At 30.2% G+C, this 21594-nt stretch overlaps 2 protein-coding genes across 2 annotated transcripts in view; both read left to right on the forward strand.

Annotated features, from left to right (window-relative positions):
- LOC135957684 (probable serine/threonine-protein kinase cdc7) overlaps positions 1–12611 on the forward strand; it is a 205448-nt gene extending 192837 nt beyond the window's left edge. Inside the window, exon 4 of the mRNA XM_065508471.1 lies at positions 12495–12611. Coding sequence (XP_065364543.1) covers positions 12495–12517 — 23 coding nt within the window. The 3' untranslated portion in view covers positions 12518–12611. The remainder of the gene's footprint in view (positions 1–12494) is intronic.
- A 143-nt stretch (positions 12612–12754) lies between these two features.
- Positions 12755–21594, forward strand: part of LOC135957686 (uncharacterized) — an 88350-nt gene continuing 79510 nt past the window's right edge. Inside the window, 1 exon segment of the mRNA XM_065508472.1 lies at positions 12755–13707. Within this exon segment, the coding sequence (XP_065364544.1) occupies positions 13011–13707 (697 nt within the window). The 5' untranslated portion in view covers positions 12755–13010.

Consider the following 21594-nt stretch of genomic DNA (forward strand, 5'->3'; position numbering starts at 1 on the left):
ACGACTCGGTCAACATTTCGAGCTTTCAGATTTAGTTTGGTGAAGTTTTCTTGCACATTCATAAGATCATATTTGTATGAGATGATCAGATTCAGAAAATTCGTCAATATTATTTTCAGATTCACTTATTTTTAATAAATAATAAAAAATCAACAATTATTAATATACTCGATTCCATTATTTTATGTTACTTTTTCTTTTTGGGAAAATAATCCACAAATTTGAAACACGTGTTTTGATAACAAGTGATGGAATTAATCGCTAGATTTTAGCTGATCACTCATCTGAATTCACTAAATCAGTCCATGTGAAAAATGAATTTTAATATTTGCTTAGAGCACAAGGGGTTTAAGTGCTCATGTACCCCTTGTGCTCCAACCGAAACAGGTATTTTAATGACAAGTGCTAGAATTGGTCGCCATATCTCGCTAACGGATGAGAATCCCACGTTCAACTCTTGTGCTATGAACTTCTCTGAACTTCACCTACTAACTCTATATGTTAACTTAATTTGAGAAAAAAAAGGTACTTGAACCCCTTGTGCTCTAAGCCCCTCATTTTATTTAAAACTATTAGAACAATTTTGATAAAATGTTTAACATTGGTTCCTAGATTCATATAAAAATTAACTAACAGAGTGTTATTTGGAACTCGAGTGCCGGGTAAACAGTTTGGTACTTTTTTAAAACATATTTATCTTGAGCATAAACAATTTTGATAAAATTTAAATTTCAAACTTGAAGTGGTAATTTTCTAACAAATTTTCTGATTATTCAATTTAAATAATTTCCTTTAATGATTGTATCGCTAGAAGCTCCTCACCTGCAGTAACACACTTTCATCTGTGCTGACTAAATAAAAAAAATCCAGATATTGATCAAAACTCGAGATTGTACTGACCAACCCAATCGGGTCTATAGCGCATATATTTATGTATGAATCATGTGGTCCCAAAAATGAATGTAGAAATTACAAACGGAATGACAAACTTATACACACATACTCTTTCAACTCATGGTGAACGGTATAAAAACCACATTGAAACACCCAGATTATATCTACTATATAATCTGGGTGTTTATAAAATCTTAAGATGTTCTAGCTATGTCCGCCCGTCTGTTGAAGATACGATAGGGTCTAGAGGGGTGGACGTTTATGAGGTTTATGCAATTTGCCCAGATATTCACTGTTGATAAAAAATATTTTACAGAAACTTAAAAATAAAATGTAATCTTGAACAGTTTCGTATAACACTATCATTATGATTTTCGATGTAAATTATCTTAGCAAGAGTGTGTAAATGATGAAGCACGATTCAATGCCACTGTTTTTCTATATATTTTCAAAATCACTTGTAGCTACTGTTGATTCCAGAAACAGTTTGACATTTCCAAGAACGGTTGGTGTGCTTTAAACATGAACTGTGAGCAAAAACTTATGGATCAATATGCCACTGATTGAGTTACGCTTAAACATTCACAGAGAATGTGAAAATTTTTGATTTCCCTTGAATAGTCAACGGCCTATAAATTATTGTAACTATTGTATTCAAGGAACAAGCTGTATGCAAGTGCTTCTATATATACAGAATTGTCCTTTCAATATGTAAATGTGTATATTTGAGTTTGCCAACGGAAACAGATTTTTTTCTTAACTTTATTGCAGTTTTCATATTCTTTTCACAGATTTGTTCCTTCACTTTTTTTCTATAATTGAACAGGATTTCTTGTGTACTATAGTTTTTTTTTTTTTTTTTGCTTTTTGCTTAACTTTTGTCGTTAAGTTATTTTCCATTATACATATTTTAAACACACAAATCTTTTGTATGAAGTGTTTGAATGTAGCAATTGTAGCTAGAAATTTTTTTTTCCTTTGGAAGCAATCAAGATGTTTAGTTTTTTTCTTGGCATAATAAAATATGTCTTTAAAATTGCAAAATAATTTTGGTAATTTATGTTTTAGGGAGAAAATATAAATACTTTTTTTAATTTTACCATTGCAATATTGCACAAGGGCTTTTAGAATAATAACTTATCAATAAACAATTTTACAAAAAATAAACTTAGTGCCTTATTTATATATCCCGGCATCAATAAAACAATAGAATTTTCAAAAACACAAAAAATTTTAATATTTTGTTTTCCATATAAAACTATCACTTGGTGCCGGGATTTAGAAAATAATTCCATTAATAATTCAATAACCCAATCATTTTGTTAGTTATATAGGTAGGATCAGATGGTCTCTATTGTAAATCCTGTAACAGTGCTTGTAAATGCAAAATGTTTTAATAGGTACCTACATAAATTGGTTCTCAACATACAAATTAAAACTTGTACATTTTCTTATTTAAATTTTTAATTAAAACGGAAGTATTTTCTTTTAAAAAATAATTGCTATATTATAAAATTAATTCAGTACAGAGATTATTTAAAAACATACAAAAGAACACACACAATGCATATTTACTAAAAGGGAAGAATACCTATCATATAATAATAAAAAATAACACAAGCCTACAAATTGTAACAAACAAATTCTTTTGGAGTACACGTTTTGTTATTTTTTTTTTCATATATTGAATACGAAAGAAAGCATTTTCAAATCAGTCAAGATTTCTTTAACAAAAAATTAAAACATTTTATTTTGTACTCTACTTTTGAAACATCTCGACAAACAGTCCAGGAATAATGTGTCAATTTTGAATAGCTCCTTTTGCCTCTTTTTTCCAATTTTGTTGTGTGAAAGTGCTCATAGTTCATCGCTAATAACTCAGCGGTTGTCCGGAAGAAGTCCAGGTGAGATTTGTTTGATAATGTCTGGTATTCTGCTTCTGGAACACCTCGACAAACAGTCCAGGAAAGCCGCGTGATATCGTTTTATATATTTGAAATGTCCTGGTATATTTAAGCTTATGCTTATACTAATCGCAAAAAAGCCCAAAGAGAATGTACAAATTGGATTTTCAGACACATATTACAAACCCTTGTTCTTGGTATGTTGATAAAATATTCTAGATCAATTAAGGCGTAGATATCACTCATCATATTTTCCAAGAAATTTGTTGCCACATGACGAAAATTGTGACAAGATTTTTTTCGTTACCTTCTAAAATAGAATCAAAGTAATGTTGTCTACCTAGTTTGCTTCCACGTTGAATCGCAGCCGGCTTATCGTTGAAGACATAATTCCAATGAAAAAAATTTAAAGGTATCTAGAGGCTGTCAGATACAATTCACGGCTTGGATATCAGCATTACTCAAAAATTGGACCTTCCGAATGGCATAGTAGTGGCCAACATTTGAATGCAATTATCTTTAAAAAGTAAAGAAAAAGCCGAATGGCATTGTAGTGGCCAACATTTGAATGCAATTATCTTTAAAAAGTAAAGTAAAAGTAGATATTGTTTTTTCGGGTCATAATAAAGATTTCGAATTAAATTCAATTTTAAGTATTTTATTAAAAATTAAAAAGCCTGTTAATAAATCACCGTTTACAAAGAATCGGCATTACTAATGTAGGTAAATGTAACAAAAATTTTCAGAATTATTCAGACATTTTCCTTATAAACTACAACTGATATCGAAACACCAAAGCCTTTTAGCTCGTCTGCAGAAATGCCCAGTGACTTTGGAGGGAATCGATCCTACAACCCTCAGACTGATAGTCTCCACATTATCATTGGGGTAAATCGGGGAACTTAATACTGGGTGTATGATTACAAAATGTGGATATTTTAGCTATGATATTTTCCCATTTTTGGGGCAACATATGGATTCCGATCCAAAAGAACTAATAATCTTTTGAGGCCATGTACCAATTAATCCCATATCTGTTCCAAAGTGAAGCGTATCACAGATAGAGAATTCTGCATCGATCGAAATAAATAGCAATCGGACGGCATATGGTCTGGACCATAAAGCGGGTGAGGCAAAACTTCCCAAACACTTCATTCTAAATACCTTTTAACAGATATTGTAACATGTGGCCCAGCATTGTTATAATCAAATATGACGGTTCAATGTTTGGGCATTTTTCGGACAATGCTCACTTTAAACGAATCATTTGCATTCGCTACAGGTTCCCTGTGATGGTGTGGTCAGAATTCAGCAGCTCATAATACTGATAATTACCTTAGTGCCATGAGTATTTGGCATTGGTATCGATTCGGCTGGTTGGCTTGGCTTCAAAAGGCTTCGGGTTATTGTAATGGATCCATTTTTCATCGCAAGTAATGATTCGGTGCAAAACAGATTTCCTTTTATAGTGTTCAGACAAACAAAATCGTCTTTAAAGGTCTCTCGGCTTCAATTTGTATGGAGCTTTTGAAAGAATCCTGTTGCTTTTGAATGAATCCTGAAATTGCTGATTAAGTAGCTCCCAATGATTTTGCAAGCTCTTGTTGAGTTGGACAACAATCTTCATGAATTAATGCCTCCAATTCTTGGTCTTTAAACTTTTTTGGCTAATCACCACTTCTGAACCGCACAAACCATCACTAGCACGTTGAAACCGATCGGTTGTGCTTCAGCTGCACTTTTTTCCAAATTGAAGAGGTAAAGCCAAACTTCCCGCATATGACGCTTTGTTGGCATAAAAATCAATATTTTCGAAACAAAAAAAAGCTGTAAGAATAAATGAGAGATATGTACACCTCCAAATGGCATATATATTATTAAAAACAAAAATCACGTTCAAGAAATATGTCATCTATTGTAAATATCGCATTTTTAAGCCTTACATCCAATATTAAATTCGGCATACACGTCATCGCGAAAACTTAAACTAATAAATCACTTTAGAAATTAGTTAATATTAACAAAAATTAATATTAATTTAAAAATCAAATTTACTTAGCCTAGGATACCTTCCCATCTAATTTCTCTCAACGCATTTTGTAAAAACAACACAGCAACAGACGGTGGCCGACAGACAAACACGCATTCCTTTCAATTTGCTTGCACTTCAATATCTCAGATGTCGTGAGACATCTTTTCTGTTTGCTGTTAGTGTTTGTGTGGCATTGTTTATGCTCCTCTGAACAATTGGGTGTCATGGCTAAATGGCCTAAAGCTTTAGCGTTAAATTGAAATTTTTGCAAAACCAGCTCGAGGGATTTAAACAAAGCTGAATACAAAACAACATAAAATATTAAATATTATGTTAGATAGAATGTAGACGGATTTGTAAATGAGTTGTATGTGTTTTCATAAATATTAAATAATATTGTTTAAATAAAGAAATTAATTATAATTTACGACTTTAAGGAAATAAATTCTAAAGTAAAAAAAGTGGTTGAATTGCTCCAAAAAAAAGGTAACAAATATAAACATTTTCATTTCACACCATACATAACAACTTCAAAACAAACATAAACAGATTTTAATCACAATTATACATCTTCACATATTTCAGTTTTATAGAGTGTTTCATATTTCTAACACCTTCTGAAACTAAAAATAATTCAAAAATAAAAAAACCAAACCCAATGGCCTATAGGCATTACCACACACCGTTAGAGGTATATAATAGTTTAAGCTCTCACATCATCATTATCATCAACATGGTTCTCTTCATCATACCAAAACTAAGTACATCTAGGTCTACAAACAATTTAACACACAGAATGGAAAATGGTTAGATTGTCAGATTGTTAGATTGTTAGCAACAACAAACATAATAGAAAAAAAAACACAAAAGGATAGTGTAGCTATTACACTATTACTCTTGAGAATACTCATACATTTAAAAGTTAAATGTGTGAAGAGTATACTCTTCTGTAAGTGTATCTGTATATGTATAAGGATGTACAGTATTTAGAAGTAGTGGTGTTGAAAATAAGTTGTTGTAGCTATTTTTTTTGCGTCGCATTTTTGTCTATTTTTGGTGAATGAATAGAAAAATAAAAGTGTGTCTACAGTTTAATATCTCTCTCTAACTTAAATGTTTACCTCTTGGCAATGTTACAATGTGACAACGACAAAAATAACAACATGTGAGTAAAATATTCAATCTTTCCAAAAAAAAGTGAAAATAAAAAAAAAAAAAAAAAAAAATAAAAACTTTTAACAGAATTGTCCATCATTTGTCACAAACGAAGAGACGATGATGTTAATTATTTGACCAATAGATTTATGTGTACCTAGATTCATCCAATTACATTCATTATAACAACGTGTCATCTCATTCCAGACAATGATTCTGAGATGAAGGGCATTATGAAATGTTAGAATGCCTTCATTACGGAACACTGGAAAAAAAGATTATAAAAGCTTCTGTATTAATCCAGTATATTAAAAATATAAAAATATATTCCAAATGAAAAAAATGGACTATAACTCGAAATGGTTATCTACCGTTATCCGTTAACGTTATCAAAAATACACATAATTGCCCAAAAACCAAAAGGACAAATCACCCAAAAATGATAATTATGACCCCATGTGTATACCCTTCACCATGAGTATAAGTTTGTCATTCAATATGTAATTTCCACATTTGTCATTCCCAACCCCATAAAGTATATAGTTCTGATCCTTATAGATAGAGAAACGATAACACGTTAACAGTCAAAGGCAGCGACAAAGGATTGCCACACACGTCCACTTCATTTATAAAAATAATCATCTTTTAAAATATATACAAAGAGTTAAAAAGGTGTTTTTAATAGCCCACATATGGACTGTGGGCTCCAAGTAACAAAGCCTCCTATAAATCTCTTTCAGAGTCCACAGACCACATGTGGGTTTGAAAATTGTTTGGACGAACAGCCCATATGGGCTGTGGACTGCTGACGCAATGAACACTAAATTGAAGATATTTTGTTCGAACGTATAGCTTCGGATTCGTATGTGTCTGCAGTATTAAATTATTAAGACTGCAGAGACATTCTCCAATTCTTTTATATCATTTGGTATACCCTCACCTTCTATGTGAGGGGTAGAAGTTTGGGTAGATAAGTCACTAACAGGAGCATTAGGCAAATTTGATCATATTTTAACTGGAGTCCCGAAGGTAAGTCACCGAGCACCATCATCAGATAGACTTGCTCCTAATAATTTAAGACTGCAGACACATACGAATCCGAAGCTATACTTTCGAACAAAATATCTTCAATTTAGTTTTCATTGAGTACACGCGGCTTCCTTTCAAAATAATATAGTCTTATGTAGAAAAACACATTATATAAATGCTATTTCAGTCACAGTGGTTATTTATCGAACCCCTCAATTATTACATATATTTTAATATTAAATATACTTTCGGGATAAATAATAATGGATGTGAATATTTATAAAATTGTATAATAATAAATTGAGTAAATTTATTAAAGATAGAAACAGAACTGAAAAAATATTTTTTCTACGCACAACATAAAATTCAATTACAAAACGATTTTATAAATTATTGTTAATACACTTTGATTAAATACAAGTATTAAAAACATTTTGTTCAACATCAACAGATTAAATACATATCTAATGATATGTATCGATATATAAATTCAGTTCCACGATGAAAAATTTCAGGAACATTTTTCCAAAATGTTTCACCCAATTTTTTTCCACTTAATTTTTTTACTTTTTTTCACCAAAAATTTTTTTTAAAGAATTATTGTTTAACCTGAATTTGTCATGTACACTAGGGAAATAACCAAATTTTAGAGAACTCGCGATGGCAAATGTTGTGTTATTTACGATAAAATTTTTTTAAATAACTTTCAATTGTATATGCGACTATGCAAGCATTTTGATAATTGCAAAATATGTAAAAAAGTTATAGCCCTATTGTCTAGCAAGTAATTATAAATGCGCGCTTTGGTTTTAGCGAAATTCTGCACCAAATTTGAATTCATCCGCATTAAAACCAATATGTATGTCATCTAACAGTTCAATTCTAATAATTCTAGAAGAATGCTGAAGAATCATTCACCTTTCGACAACGTTGTGTTAAAAAATTAACTTTTCAATTTATTCTTTTTAAGATACTTTAAATAATTCAAATTTGATAGTTCGAATAAAAACTATCAAAAATTGTGATCAACATCATAAAATATGCCAAAGATTTCATGGCTTAACAAAACCATTTTTCTCTGTGAGTTGGTCAAATAAATATATTTAAAATAGTTTAACTCTAATTATAAATTCAATCAAAGAACCAAGTAACTATTAATATTACAATTCTTTTTATTTTATAAAACTGGAATTTCTAGAAAAATACACTTGCATTCTCAGTAAACTACAACATTAAAAATACTTGTAATAGTATGTGTACAGGATGTGATCATTCACATGCATACAAACATATCTACTTCCTTGCATATGTATATTGTATTCATTTGTACACATATCCACATAAATGTAAGTGTTGGTATTTCCATGTTATGCTGCATGTTACCAACAATACGTTGCATTATTGTCTACAACAATGAACAATGCAGAACTAAGGAACAACGACTGACGACTACTTCCAACCTTACATAGTCATATAGAACAAATGATATAAAAAAGATAAAATAAGAAAACCTGCAAAATAATAGAGCATGGTTGTTGTTGTTTTTTTTTAAGTGTAATTCATACCACTTGTGTATTTTTACATGTTCTTTGTGCAAAAAAAAAAACTGTATACAACTCGAGCAGAAACATAGACTTAATACATACATTGTTATACATATACATATGTATATAAAAATATGACAACATTACGTATGTATGTACTTAATATATTTTATGTATGAGCTTCTATGTATGTACTCATAAATATAATATTTCATATACTTAAATCTTTCAGTTTTAGTAAACAATTGTTGTTGTTGTCGTACACAACTAATTCATTTCACTCACTCAGTATCTGTTTGAGAAATGTACTGCTAGTCCTATTTATTCCTTGCATTTTTATTTATGTGTGCATGTTTCTACAATTTAACTGTCAACTGTTGGCGTATGAGTGATATTTAGTTTAATTTAAATATTTTGTACCTATTTATACCATACACCACCATAGTGGGTAGGGTATATTAGGTTTGTGCAGATGTTTGTAACATGCAAAAATATTGTCTCAACACCCAAATTAGAGTATGCAAATCTGCTCATGATCATTTTCTGGCTGTCCATGTAAACCTTGTGCGAAGATAATTCGATGAAATTTAGCACATATCACTCTAATTCCGAAGTTGATAAATTTGATTTTTTTTTTCAGCTCATGCTAGATATAAATGAGTCAGGACTTAACAGAAACCTATTGAAAAGATCTTCATTAGATTTTTGCCGGAAAAATACAAGAAAAAAAAATTTACTATAAAATTTAAAACCTGATGTTAAATGTTGCATTATAAAATATTAACTTTTTATAAATTTAACACTAATAATAATAGCCTGCATAGTTAAAATATTAGTTTTTTTAACTTTTTTTAAAAACAGCAATAAATTGCTAAATTTGACCGCTAACTGAAAAGAAAGTAAACAACTTAGTTGATTGATTTTCATAATTATTTTAATATTGAAATCGGAATATCTCGTAAACTAGATATTTTTTAGGTGTAACTAAGTTTTTCGTGCCCAATCACAAACAGAAAATAACTTTTTGATGATCAAGACAACAAGGCAACTCGCTTTATTTTGATTTTATGTTATTTTCTTGTGATATTTCAATTTAAATAAACACAAGAATGCAGTGAATAAAGAGATGCTAATCGGGATTGATTTTTGAAAATCCCGGGGTACGGGATTTCGTCGGGATGTTCGGGAAATCTAAAATCCAGAAAATTATAAGAAAGAAACTTATCTGCAGAAACGCAATCTACGGAAAACTCTAAGAAAGTTTCCTCAAGAAACCATAGGTATAAAATGAAAACCTATCTTGTGCATTTCGACTTTTATCCAATGATATTTCAGTATATATTCTTTTTTAATAGTTTTTTTATTAGATAAAAGTCGAAATGCGCAAGTAAGGATTTGATTTAAGACCTATGGTTACTTGGGGAAATTTTTTTAGAATTTTCCGTAGAATGCGTTTCTGCTATACGATTTTTTATGAAAAAAATCGACCCAGCGTAATGTACATACTGGTAAAAAACAGTACCTTAGTAAAAAAATAGTGTTTATTTTAAATAGCTTCTTAAGAATACTATTGCATCTATGGTTTAATCTGCCATTCTGGAACGAATTTTGTTTCCGACATATGCTGCTGCCTCTTGTTGCTTCAGAAATAAAAGTCATTTTATCATTTAAATATTATATATTTAATCTAAATTATAATTTGATTTCGTTATTGTTATTTGGGTTTTTTACATTTATTAATAATAACTTTTAGCCTTTTAGTAATTGAAATACTTTCATTTAATTCGAGCTCCTCATCTGAAATAAAATCTATTTCATTTGAAGGGGATTTTTAAATTAAGTTTTGTTAGATATCTTACTAAAAAAGGTGAAGAATAGATTTTGCAGAGCCCCTCTCAAGGAAAACCAAAAATACCGTTTTCCTTTATTAATTATATTGTAGCAGCAGTTGAGCTTAACAACTTTACTGAACATCACTTTGCTATATTCGGGCATATAGAATGTCGCAATTCATGAAAACAGACAATCCCGAAAACCCAGGGATTTAAAATTAAAAAATCCCGGACTTCGGAATTTAGGAAATCCAGAAAACCCCGGGATTTTCGGGAACGGGATTCCCCGTTTGGCATCTCTAAGTGGATATTAAATCTAAAAGCGCACAGTGGTATGAAAAAAAGAGGGAAATAAAGCTGTAACTTCTAAAACCTTTGTCCGATTTGAATGAAATTTAACATGCGCAAAGAAGAGTTTAAGTTTTGAATTTTGACCGCATGGGCATACCAGGGGTTCGGCCAGGGTTCCCCAAAGTACGACACCTCAGATATGTTCAATTTTTAAAATGATCCAATTTCTTCGGCTGTGTTCCGATTTCAAAACCATTACATATATAGAATCTCCTTGTCGAGCACTACAAAAAACCTCGTTGTAGCTATCAATTATCTCTTATAACTTAGAAGATATTCGATTTGAAAATTAAATTTTCAACATTTTTACCCACCCTACTCCAGTTTTTTGATAACAGCGGGTCGAAATATTTCCCGATTTTCTGCATTTTTCTTTTATTGTACTAACAACAAATGTATATGGCAAACAAAAAAATAATTATTTCAAAATCTTGACTGACTCCAAAGTTATATGCATTTGAATTTAAAAATGTAAAAAAGTTTTTGGGAAAAAGGTACTTTTTTTCATTTTAAGTTATCTAAAAAATTTCTTGGAAGATGTATTAGGAATTTACACTTTTTGAAAACCTAGCTTTACACTAAATATTTTAAGTGGAAATAAATTAGAAAATTTTTGATTCCGAAGGGAACAGGTCCATCCAAAAAACGCCTATTTTTTATGTAAAATTCAAGTTTAGGGCAAAAATTCTCAATCGCATAGTCGATAGAGATGGAAAAATCTATATAACTGTGAAATTTCATTATAAAATATTTATAAATAAAAATTTAATTTCAATTTGAAAAATTTGTATCTCTGAAAAAACTCAATAAAATGCATTTTTTGTCATACTTTTCAAAAAAGTATTCCATGAATTTTTTAATTGTTAAAAGTTATATACATAAATTTTTGAAAAGTATATCCATTTACGTTATGTTTTTTACGTGGCAAATTAATTAAGAAAAACTTAACAACTCGCAGAGAATTTACCTATCACTGTTATTTACATTCATGAAAATGTTGTTGGGTGCAAATATAATTTTTAAGAATTTCTATGTTAGGTAAAATCTCCCCACAATTTTTTCAAATTAAAGTGGTCCCCTTATTTTAGGTTGAAATATGGAAACATAAATCTCGCATAGCATAAACAAATAATTGGGAAATTTAGCACAATTCTTACTATAATAAATAAATGTGTAATATTTGGTATAGAATATCAAGATTTCATACAAATTATATATAAAATTAAAAAAAAGATCAACTAACAAATGGAACAGCTAAAAAAATAACAAGAATAATTCTCACACTTTAGAGAATCTAAGCAATATATTAACAAAACTGACAACTATGTTGCAGTTGTTTGTAAAATCTTATTATTTTTATCTAAATTGCTGCAATGTAAAAAATAATCTCATGCCTAAGGAAATGACACAAATAATGTGCTGAAATAGAAACAAGCTAATTTGTGGCCCAACGAGCTAAAATTAAAAAAGTGCAACAGCCGTCAAAGCAAATCATTTTCTGTGGCACATGCCAACGCATCAAAGTGTGTAGAGCGTAAGAGGCATGGCATGCGTTTATAATTTTAATGAGAAACTATATATATATAAATGTATGTCTGTATGTCTAACCAAAAAAAATGTGTCTCTGTAAAAATTACTAAATTAAAAAACAAATTTTGAAAAAATGGCTTGTTTATGAATTTTTTTATATTTCTACTTGTTGTAATTTGTAGATTTTTTACTTTATGTTTGTATCTTTTCTATTTCTTTGCAGATAAAACGCTAAAAAGCAAATAAAAAAATAAATAAAAATTCAATGTAATTAACTCAACTCAATGTTGTCGTAAAATAAATTAACAAGCAACTAAAAATACTAACAACCAGCTACAAACAAATAGCAAAGTGTACAAATAGAAAATCAAATAATAAAGCAACTAATATAGTATGTAAATGCAGCTAGTAACGCAAAAAATAAAGTAAATTAAATTAAAGCAAAATCATTTATAAAAATGTTTGTCTATTATAAAAAAGCAACAGAATTCAGTGCCAAAGTAGAGTATGTAGTACCTGAAAACCTTAAGATTTAAAAAGAGCAAAAGAAAGCAGAGTAAAACTAATTGAATTGAACAACAGCAGCAAAATGAAAAGAGAACGAGGTGTAGCCTAAAGTAATAGAAATCACAAAAATTAAACGAAATTCAATAAAAAATTTAACGAAAACCAAAACTCAATTGTGTTCCATTAGCAAATAAGCCAAACAACTAAACAAAGAACAAAAAAACACAACAACATGGCGGGTCCACAAGTACAACGTCCACAAAGCGCCTACTATACCGGACTAAATGGTTCATCGAACGGCCACCAAAATGGCAATCGAGGACCAGGTGTGGATGGTGCAGCTCTCACAACCAGCACTTCACATCACACTGGCCTTCATGTCATACGCACCATATCACACGAAAGTGAACTCATCTATCGTGGTTCGAATGGTAACACTCATAATCTCAATAATAACACCTCCGCCACATCCACAACATCGGTACAGGACGCCTGTGCGGCTAGTACCAGTCGTTCGATCATACAACAGCAACCCATGCTGCTGCACAATATTACCACAAGTGGGGGGCCCGGTGGTGCTGGTGGTGGTATGGGCGTTGGTGGTAGTTCAATTAATTTAGCCACTATTGCTGGCACAGGTCAAAATCCTAATGATGCATTAATTGTTCCTGCAGCCACTCTGGCGGTGGCCTCACAACATCATACAGAACCTGCAAATATTTCATCGCATTCCCTTAAAGCTTCCAGTAAAAGCAAACAACGTAGTATAGAAATCATCGTTGATGCTACAAAATGTGATACAAAAGACGATGAGGACGACATCGAACAGGGTAAAACGAGACGTTCGTCCAGACATCGTCATCGACCGTTGCATAAGAGATTTTTAACATATTTAAGGAGTTTATTCCAAGGCAGCACAACACAAACTGGTAAGATGTGAACAAACTTAATGAAATAATTGATTTAAGGTAAAATTTTTAATTTATCTGCTGGAATTAGTTTGAAAAGAAAAAAATCCAAAATCGAAGAATAAATTAACAAAGATACCCTTGAAGATAGCACTTGTGAAATTAAAATCATTGCCGGTGATTCCTGTATTCTTTACATTATTACCAATAAGTTTCTGCTAAAAAGCTAACCATTTTCTGCTTATAATAGATAAAATTAATTATGTGCATAGACTTCTGAAGCTGAAATAACGTACGCTGTCAACTGCATGGTCAAGAATGCGACATTCATAAGAAAATTAAAGAAATTTTAAATTGTTTTTTTTTTATTCTTCAATAGCATATGTTTAGTGCTAAAGTTCGACATTGTCGTGTTATTATCTTCAATATACTAGTAAAAACCCAGGGAATAAAAACGCAACAAAAAATAGAACTCGTTTTCGATTCAATTAGGAAATATTTTAAAAACTTCGGATATCTCTATTCGATTTCTTGTAACATGTAGTATGCTTTATATAATTCGTCATATTGGTTCGACATACTTATTATATAGAGCTACAAAACATTAACTTTAACTTTTAGACTAACTGGTACTGCATTTTTGTCATCCTTACTGCTTTTACCAACGTTTGTTTTTGCGACAATAGGACCTTTATTAACTATAAATGAGTGATTTTAGATTTTTCATATAAACATCAATATTTGGTGTGAAATAAGAGGGACCACAGATTGTTTGCAAGTTTTCAGCTACGATATTTGGTGGGAAACAAGAGTGATCACAGATTATTATCCTTTTTCTCCAGAACTTAATAATGATCTATGAGTTATTTTAGATTTTTTATATAAAAATCGATATTTGGTATAAATAAGAGTGACACAGATTATTGCCCTTTTTCCTCTAGGACCTCTTATTAACGATATACGAGTGATTTTAGATTTTTCATATAAAAATCGATATTTGGTATGAAATAAGAGTGATCACAGATTTTTGCCCTTTTTCCTCTAGGACCTCTTATTAACGATTTATGAGTGATTTTTGATTTTTCATATAAAAATCGATATTTCGTGGGAAAAAATAAGAGTGATCACAGATTATTGCCCTTTTTCATCTAGGACCCCTTAGATTTTTAGATTTTTCATATAAAAATCGATATTTGGTATGAAATAAGAATGATCACAGATTATTGCCCTTTTTCCTCTAGGACCCCTTAGTAACGATTTATGAGTGATTTTTGATTTTTCATATAAAAATCAATATTTGGTATGAAATAAGTGTGATCACAGATTATTGCCCTTTTTCCTCTAGGACGCCTTATTAACGATTTATGAGAGATTTTAGATCTTTCATATAAAACTCGATATTTGGTATGAAATAAGAGTGATCACAGATTAATGACCTTTTCCCTACAGGACCCCTTTTTATTGATCTATGAGTGATTTTACATTTTTCATATAAAAATCGATATTTGGTATGAAATAAAAGTGACCACAGATTTTTGCCCTTTTTCATCTAGAACCCCTTATTAATGATCTATGAGTGATTTTAGATTTTTCATGTAAAAATCGATATTTAGTATGAAATGTTTCCTCTAGGACCACTTGTTAGTGATCTATGAGTGATTTTAGATTTTTCATAAAATTTCTTTATTTAGTACGAAATAAGAGTGATCACAGATTATTGCCGTTTTTCCTCTGGTCCCCTTATTAACGATTTATGAGTGATTTTATATTTTTCATATAAAAACCAATTTTTGGTATGCAATAAGTGTGATCACAGATTATTTCCCTTTTTCCTCTAGGACCCCTTATTAACGATTTAATAAGGTGATTTTAGATTTTTCATATAAAAATCTGTGTGATCACAGATTATTGCCCTTTTTCTTCTAGGACCTCTTATTAACGATATACGAGTAATTTTAGATTTTTCATAAAATTTCTTTATTTGGTATGAAATAAGAGTGATCACAGATTATTGCCCTTTTTCCTTTAGGACCTCTTATTAACGATTTTTGAGTGATTTTAGATTTTTCATATAAAAATCGATTTATGAGTGATTTTAAATTTTTCATATAAAAATCGATATTTGGTGTGAAATAAGAGTGATCACAGATTATTTCCCTTTTTCCTCTAGGACCCCTTATTAATGATCTATGAGTGATTTTAGATTTTTCATATAAAAATCGATATTTGGTATGAAATAAGTGTGATCACAGATTATTGCCATTTTTCTTCTAGGACCTCTTATTAACGATATACGAGTGATTTTAGATTTTTCATAAAATTTCTATATTTGGTATGAAATCACAGATTATTTCCCTTTTTCCTCTAGGACTTCTTATTAACGATTTATGAGTGATTTTATATTTTTCATATAAAAATCGATATTTGGTATGAAATAAGTGTGATCACAGATTATTGCCATTTTTCTTCTAGGACCTCTTATTAACGATATACGAGTGATTTTAGATTTTTCATAAAATTTCTATATTTGGTATGAAATCACAGATTATTTCCCTTTTTCATCTAGGACCCCTTATTAATGATCTATGAGTGATTTTAGATTTTTCATATAAAAATCGATATTTGGTATGAAGTAAGAGTGATCACAGATTATTGCCCTTTTTCCTCTAGGACCTCTTATTAATGATCTATGAGTGATTTTAGATTTTTCATATAAAAACCAATTTTTGGTATGAAATAAGAGTGATCACAGATTAATGCCCTTTTCTCTCTATTACCTGTTATTAATGATCTATGAGCGATTTTAGATTTTTCATATAAAAATGGATATTTGGTATGAAATAAGTGTTATTATTATCACAGATTATTTCCCTTTTTCCTCTAGGACCCCTTATTAACGATTTATGAGTGATTTTAGATTTGTCATATAAAAGTCGATTTTTGATAGGAAATATATGTGATCATATAAACATATAAATAAAAATAGATTATTGATCATGCTTTTGTCTGCAATAAGAAATGTGTTGCTAGTGTACTATACATAGACATACCTTATGTGTGCAATTAGATTAAGAGATTGAAAAGGGGCTACAAACACCACAGTATTGACCGAGTTAAAGATATTAAAATAGAGAAAATAAATATAGACATACTGCAATAATAGTTTGTCAATAATTACACCATTTCGCTGGGCATGTGACCTCCCAAAGAACAACAGGTTATCCTTACATTAGAGTCAAATGAGTATATACATTGGCATCCGCAGCTATACCAACAAACCCATTGTGCCATTAAGAGAATACTTCTTTCTAATGCATTTCCTGGTAATGTACAAGACACATACGCACAACTATTTAGTTTCAAAATTAAACCTGCCCTTCGTTGTAAGGAAAATCATTATATTTTAAACTTAAATGAAGTTTAATTCCCGATTTTGTATTAGTTATTCTAAGATATTTAAAAGCAAATGTGAATATTTTCAAAACCAAATTTAACTGAGGGGCACATCTAATCCAACACATATGGAACGATACTGTGTTTTCTGGGCTCTTGTTGTTTCACAAAATGTTATTGTTATTATTCTTGTAGTTGTTGTCGTTACTCTGCTGATATTGTTACTACCAACAGTAGCAGCATCAGCATCAACAACAAACGACAGCTGCATAAACATTTTAGTATAATTTTGTTGTTGTTTAGTTTGGTTTTAATGTACTGGAGGGGGTCTCTTATTTCAAATGACATGTTTTTGCTTTTGTTTTAAATACACTTCAGTATTTCGACTATGTGAATGTGAATGTTTATCCTGTGAGTGTGTGGCTATATAATGATAATAAAAGAGATACTTTTATTATTCTATTCCATTCAGTGTTTAACTCGAATGACACTCATATCCTTAAAAACAAAAACATTTTTTGCAAAAACTATTAAATAGTAAAATGACAAACATAAACTGCAAACACTGCTGAAGAATACCTTGACCTATCCTGCCATAAACAAAAATGCATATGTGAAAGGACAGAGTTTAAATGGAAATTCAAACTATTTTATAAAATGAAATATTTTGAATGTGACTTGAACACACTATGTATTGTATATACTATTAGCATTAAAACGTCTTCTGAAAAACCTGAAAAATCGTTCACACATTACAAACAACATTTAATTTTTGCAATACAATGAAAAAAAATTACCTGAAAATTAATATAAATTTGTTTTCCTCTGAGCTGCTTTTTAGTATTAATTGTTAGTATAACATATGTGCAAATCTTCCTACGCCCAATTTAATAAACCAAAAAATTAACAAATGTCGACCAAAGGCTCGATTAAGGGTAAATATCTCATTTGATATTCCTCATATTCTAATGTCGCGTTCTTGAACATAAATCATCGTATTTTATCAGTATTTTACGACCGCTACAACCAAGAGGCTGACAATTATAATTCACTTCAAAATTGGGTAACCGAGTGGTTTCGTAAGTACTGGGACACGGTAAAGGCAACTGTTCTTAAACATATTCAAAGTGGCAGCATTTTTGCTTAAAACACTTACGCAGCCTGACAGCTAACCGTCTGTCGCAGTACACACCAAAACCATAGGAAAATTGTCAACTGCCATGATAAGGACACGATTTAGGGATTACAAATGTGAGTTACGAATAGTGCAGATCATGCTCTATAAAACAGACCACAATTTATAATCTAAAATATTTAGAAGGCCAAACTTCAGTAGAAATAAAATTTACCACATTTTTTTAGCCAGGTTTGTGTTGTTTTTGCCTTATATATTAGTGCAGGGTCCTGATGAAAGGTCCATGGTTAACTTTTCAGTAATGTGTAAAGGTTATATGCCATCACAGAAGTAAGATTCTAGAGTTGTAACATGAAGTTACAAAAGTTAATCCATCAATTTAATTTTACTACTACAATTGCCCAATTCACAATTGATGTCGTAGTGTTGTAGCGTTGTATGTCATAAATATTTTTCAAACTAATTTTTCGAAACAAAAACAAAACAATAATAAATAAAATTCCGACATACAACGATACAACGTTACGACACCAATTGTGAATTGGGCAAATATATACTAGTATATTGTTGTTAACAATCCTCAAGTAGTTTATGTGAAATTTAATATAAGAGAGAGCTGAAGAATTTATCTCCTCGGATTGTAACCATTACCCATAATTAGTCGTTAGCCGACCGAGAGCCAAAGCATTTATCTCGTCGGATTATACTCAGTAGCTAGTCCTAACTTATAAAGCCAACGAATTCGTCTCCTTGGATTGTATCCGTTGCAGTTACTTTACAAAATTGTCGTTAACCGACAGAGAATCGAAGCATTTATCTCGTCGAATCCTCTATTAGAAGTGTAGCGCATTAATAAGCATATCCCAAAGATACAAGACAGCGCTATGGTAAAGATGAATACAAAGGAAGTAGTAAAAAGTCGACTTTTCGAACTTTACACTTTTTAAAGTTATTATGAATAGTCATGTATTTTTTCGACCTTTCATCCATTTTAATGCAAGAAATATATAGTTTCTATATCTATTGATGAAAATAACTCATTTTATAAAACAACAGCAATTTAAAATAAAAAAAAATACTTTTCGACTTTCGAACGATAGACTTGTAGAACTTTACATTGTAGCAGGGTTCATTCTAGGAACCACTTCCAATGCTTGCCGAGATGACGTAGCGTAGACGCTGTCATTTTTATTTGTTGAAAGAAGAGCTTCGAACTGATTAAATAAATTTAAGCTTAATTTACTAAATTCTTAGTTCGGAATTAAAGATATATATATCCATATATACCGAATTATATAGCTTCATTCAAAGCCTTTTACTTAAATAGAAATCATTCATTATTGAATTAATTCATAATTAAATTCATTTCACTTTTGAATAATTAAATTTTTGTTAATTCAAAATTATTTGTTCTTCATTCAGTTTTTACTTCGTTTCGATATTCATCATTTACAATATCAATTGAAAAAAATTGTCTAAAAACTTTTTGAAATGGATTTCAAAATTTTTAAAGTTATTTCGTAAAGGATTTCAATTAAAGAAAACTTGAATTATCCAGTAAGGAATTATTTCTATAATGAATTACTAAGAAATTAAGCATATGAATCAATTCGTAATGAATTCTTTAAGGCAATGTTTAAAAAAATAGTTTGATTTGGAAAATTGTATTAAAAATTAAGGATATCGAGAAATTGTTCCAAAGAAAAATTAAAGTTTGAGCATTATTGCTACAAAACTACATTGAAAAAACCATTAAAGAAGACAGAAAATGCATTAACGAAGCTGTCGTTAAAATTACTTAAACAAATCATTATTACATACGTGACGGGAAAATAAGTCACGTGCTTAATAATAACAAAGTATGTGATAAAGGTGGATACAAATATTTCACTAAGACAACTATTAAAAAAACCAGAGTATTCTATTTTAGTTTAAAAAAATCGCTTTAAAAATTATGTCATAATTCGACAATTTTTGCATTTTTCTAGCTGCAGTCGAAAACGACATATTTTTTTTAATTGCTATCGAAAAATAGAAACAAGAAAAAATTCGTATGATTTCTTTTTGTCCCTTTAGAGGCTTTCAAATGTCGCGTTCGTGAACGTGGAAATGTTCATATTTAACTTACATTTGCAATTTATTTTCAAAAAAAAGAAAACAATTTTAGGGCAAATACAATAAATTGTTTGTTTATTGGAAATGTTTCTTTTAATAAAATAATCTACAATAGTTTTATTGCTGACAGTCCTTGAAGAACGTATGCGAACAAAATACCTTTGCATATCCTGTACTCACAATAAAAACATTTATTTAACAAACTCACTCAACCCCCTGACTCCTGTGTGTATGCTGTATTATTCAATGTCACTTGTGCGTTTCATGTATATGCATAATTTGAGAGCAAACCTACATGCAAACGCATGTATGTAGCACTGTGTATGTGTTTGGCTGTGTGCGATTGCATTTAAAGTGCGTACGTGTCTGTACACTGTATTTTGGTTTATCTATTTTATTATTGTTTGTTTTTAAATATTTCAACAATTTTATTGTTTCACAAAAAAATAGTTGCTGTTTTAGTTTTATTTCTTGTTGTTCTCCTAAATTCACATACATTTAAATTGTATGTTTTTTCTGCTTCCTGCCTTCTGTCTAATAAAGTTCCATTGTTTATACAAGTTATGTGCGTGTTTGTAGAGTACAAGCAGCTGTATGCAAAATTTGGCCTCCTTACTGGAATTTTATTTATCTGCACATACGTACATACATGTATTCCGTTTAGATGGCCTGGACAAATGTATCTCTCTTTATTTAAATTCTATTTTAGTTGGAATTTTTTTTTTGGGTGGTTTGCTGGTTGCAAATTCAACATTTAAACTTAAAACCACATTCGTGAAATTTACGTTTTGCGTGTGTCGTTTAAATTTGGCTGGGTTAAGTGAGAAATGATTGTGCGAAATCCTTGAAATAAAAATTTATTTATAGTAAATTTCGAAATTGTGTTTAATCCAATAGTATATAATATTTGGTTGAAATTGAAAAAGGATGAAATGGATTAATATAATCCTAAACTCACTATTTTTCGAAAATCAATAACAAATTATTCAAATTAAATTGCAATCACCTTAAAAAGATTTCATAGTTTACGAATAGAGATGGATTTATATGAAAATATATAGAGTAACTTCGGGTATTGTGGACTATGCGTCTAATGTGGACCAGTGTCTTTTTTTAGAAACTATTGAAAGTATGTTAACACTGATTTGTCGTACATTTTACAAATTGTTTTAAACGAAAATTGCACTTGTGCTTTCATGAGTAATTGATATGTTGGCTTTTTATTCTTGTATTGAAATTAATGCGACAGCTCAACATTTTTTTCG

The sequence above is a fragment of the Calliphora vicina genome, chromosome 4 (assembly GCF_958450345.1).
Source record: "Calliphora vicina chromosome 4, idCalVici1.1, whole genome shotgun sequence".
NCBI lineage: Eukaryota > Metazoa > Arthropoda > Insecta > Diptera > Calliphoridae > Calliphora > Calliphora vicina.